At 40.0% G+C, this 2,459-nt stretch overlaps 1 protein-coding gene across 1 annotated transcript in view; it reads left to right on the top strand.

Moving 5' to 3' along the window:
- LOC119594366 (mucin-19-like) overlaps positions 1–2,459 on the top strand; it is a gene marked incomplete in the record, with an annotated part of 65,581 nt that extends 63,122 nt beyond the window's left edge. Inside the window, 1 exon segment of the mRNA XM_037943426.1 lies at positions 750–2,459. Coding sequence (XP_037799354.1) covers positions 750–928 — 179 coding nt within the window.

The following is a 2,459-nucleotide window of genomic DNA, read 5'->3' as shown; positions in this document are numbered from 1 at the left end:
CCGACGCTTCATAAAATCCTACCACACCCATTCCTGTAAGATGACATTTTCAGTTCATCAGACTTTCTCTCGAAGACTTTCAGGCTCTTTTTGCCTCTTTTATGGGCTACAAGGCCCTTTTTTTCCTTATAAACTCGAGACACTTTCGACCCTGTACTATTGGCTTACGACTGCTTTCTTGACTCAACACTTCAAACTGCATAAAAAACACTCTGTGGCTCTTAGTCACACAATCCTCCTTTTACTTGTTTATAGTGTGTAGAATATTTACTATTCGTCTTTAAATCCTTGTCTGTAAAAGGTATATATCCTAATTCACTCAAATCTCTATTCTTGGCTTGCTTCCGTATTCATTCCCTGACAATATGTATACTTTTTTTTACTTAGCTTGCAATTCCCTACTATTTTCCTTAATAATGTACTCATAAAGAATTCATATGTATATCAGTTTATCTTATCATTTAAATGAGAAAACCGTCTTAAACGGTCTTCTATGCATAAAATTCTTAAGCAGATGTGCATTCGCATTTTCATCAGCTCAGCAATTAATGTCTATCACACCTTGTGATAAAGAAGCCAATGGACGAACTGTACTTGACTCCTCAAACAAACCACTCGGACTAACGCTTCTTTTAAGCTCAATCCCCAGTCAACTTCGCCCCCAAGAGAACCGTAAACTAACCTGACTTATTCCTGACGTATCCCTTCGCCGCAAGAGAGATTCTGACGCACTGCCGCCTTTCCCACAGAAGCCCAGCAGGCCGCCGCAGAGGAGCAGATCGTAGCGGAGGAGCCCGCCGCTGTGGCGGAGGCGCCCGCCGAGGAGGCAGCCGAGGAGGCAGGTCCTAAGCGAGGCCGGACACGCCCCGGCCTCAGTTCGCTCTTCAACCGACGAAGGAGACTCAACCGAAGAAGAGAAGAGGAGTAAGAGGTGGAAGAGGCACTCACTTATCGCCGCCTCTTCCTCTGTTCCCCGAAGGAGGAAGCGGACAGGACATGATGATGACGACGATAAAAGGGAGCGGAAGACAGAAGGAAGGGAGTTTTAGTGTCCGGTCTTCATGTTCGTCCCGCCTTCTTCCTTGGGAGTCGGGAGAAGGAGAGATATTTAGACAAGAAATCTCCCCCCGTTTTTATATATAATTCTCTCTCATTTCTTTCTCCTTCTCTCGAAATCCCGGTTTCCGGTCCGTCCCTTTCCATCTTTCAAGTGCGAACGAAAACCAAGAAAACGAATGGACGATGTCATCAGAAAATAACATCGCTCAAGACGGAACAGTTTCCTTACTTCACCGTCACTTTTTTTCTCGTAAATCAACCTCCTTACCTTCATATTCATCCTTAAAGTCGTTTTCACCTTCCATATATATAATTTTTCTTTGAATGAAGCAAAGAAAAGCATCATTTAGTAAGACGCGTGGCCACTTCATCTCCCAAAGAATCCGAAATGCACTGAAAAGATACTTTGTTAATGGCCATGCTATAAGAATCCCACCTTGTCTAATTAAGTTAGAATCAGAATCAGACAATTGGTTAATGAAGTAAATATAGTGATAATTCACATACAGTCTGCTCTTCCTCATCAATGTCAAAGAACACGAGAAACGTTTTTAATGTTAGTGATATGCTTTGTTTTAATCTTTTCTCTCGTTGCATATGTATATTCTCGATCCCATTTCTCACTCCTGGGACTTGAAAACAAATCGTTATTTTGTGCCTTGTGATATATCTACCAACACATTTCCTTTCTCTTCCCTTTTGTATTGTATCTATATATATCTCTTTTTCCCGTCCCACCTACCTCCCTCCTTTCCCCCCTATCCCATTCCCCTTCTCCCCCCCTCCCCCCTCCTTGTAGATAGCAGTTTCATTTGAATCTATTTAATGAATTGTAAACTGTAAATATTTTGTATCTGTTTATGTTTACTTTCTTTTTTTTTTTATCTTCTTCTGAAAGGGGAAAATTACTGTTTAGTTTTAGTGATGTAATTCTTTCCCCTCCCTTTTTAATAGTCTTTAATGACATATATATAATCACAGATGATTCGTTATATAATAGGAAAATAGGTAATTGGTTCCTTAAAACAGTTTTCAAAACGTTTTTTTTTTCACTTCCATCAGACTCTCGAATTCTAAAAAAAAAAGAAAAGATCAAATAATGCACCAATAAACAGATAAGTTCGGCCGATCTTTTGCATTCATCAGTTATAAATGATTTCCTCATTTTTTGGCTTCAAAGATTTGGCCATTTTTCCTGGCAGGTCTTTGCATGCCGATTCTGAGTGACTTTGTTCACGAATGAAACTAGCTTTGTTCATAATTAAACCCTTTTTGACCTCTGCGAGTGTCTCTCATCATAATATTGGAATAGTCATCCCTCAGAAAACAAATAAAAATTGCTCTCTCTCCAGAACCATTAACACAGACTCTCTTGTACAATTCGTCTTCGTATATCACTT

Source organism: Penaeus monodon, chromosome 33 (genome assembly GCF_015228065.2).
Source record: "Penaeus monodon isolate SGIC_2016 chromosome 33, NSTDA_Pmon_1, whole genome shotgun sequence".
NCBI lineage: Eukaryota > Metazoa > Arthropoda > Malacostraca > Decapoda > Penaeidae > Penaeus > Penaeus monodon.
This window is presented reverse-complemented; position numbering and strand designations above follow the sequence as displayed.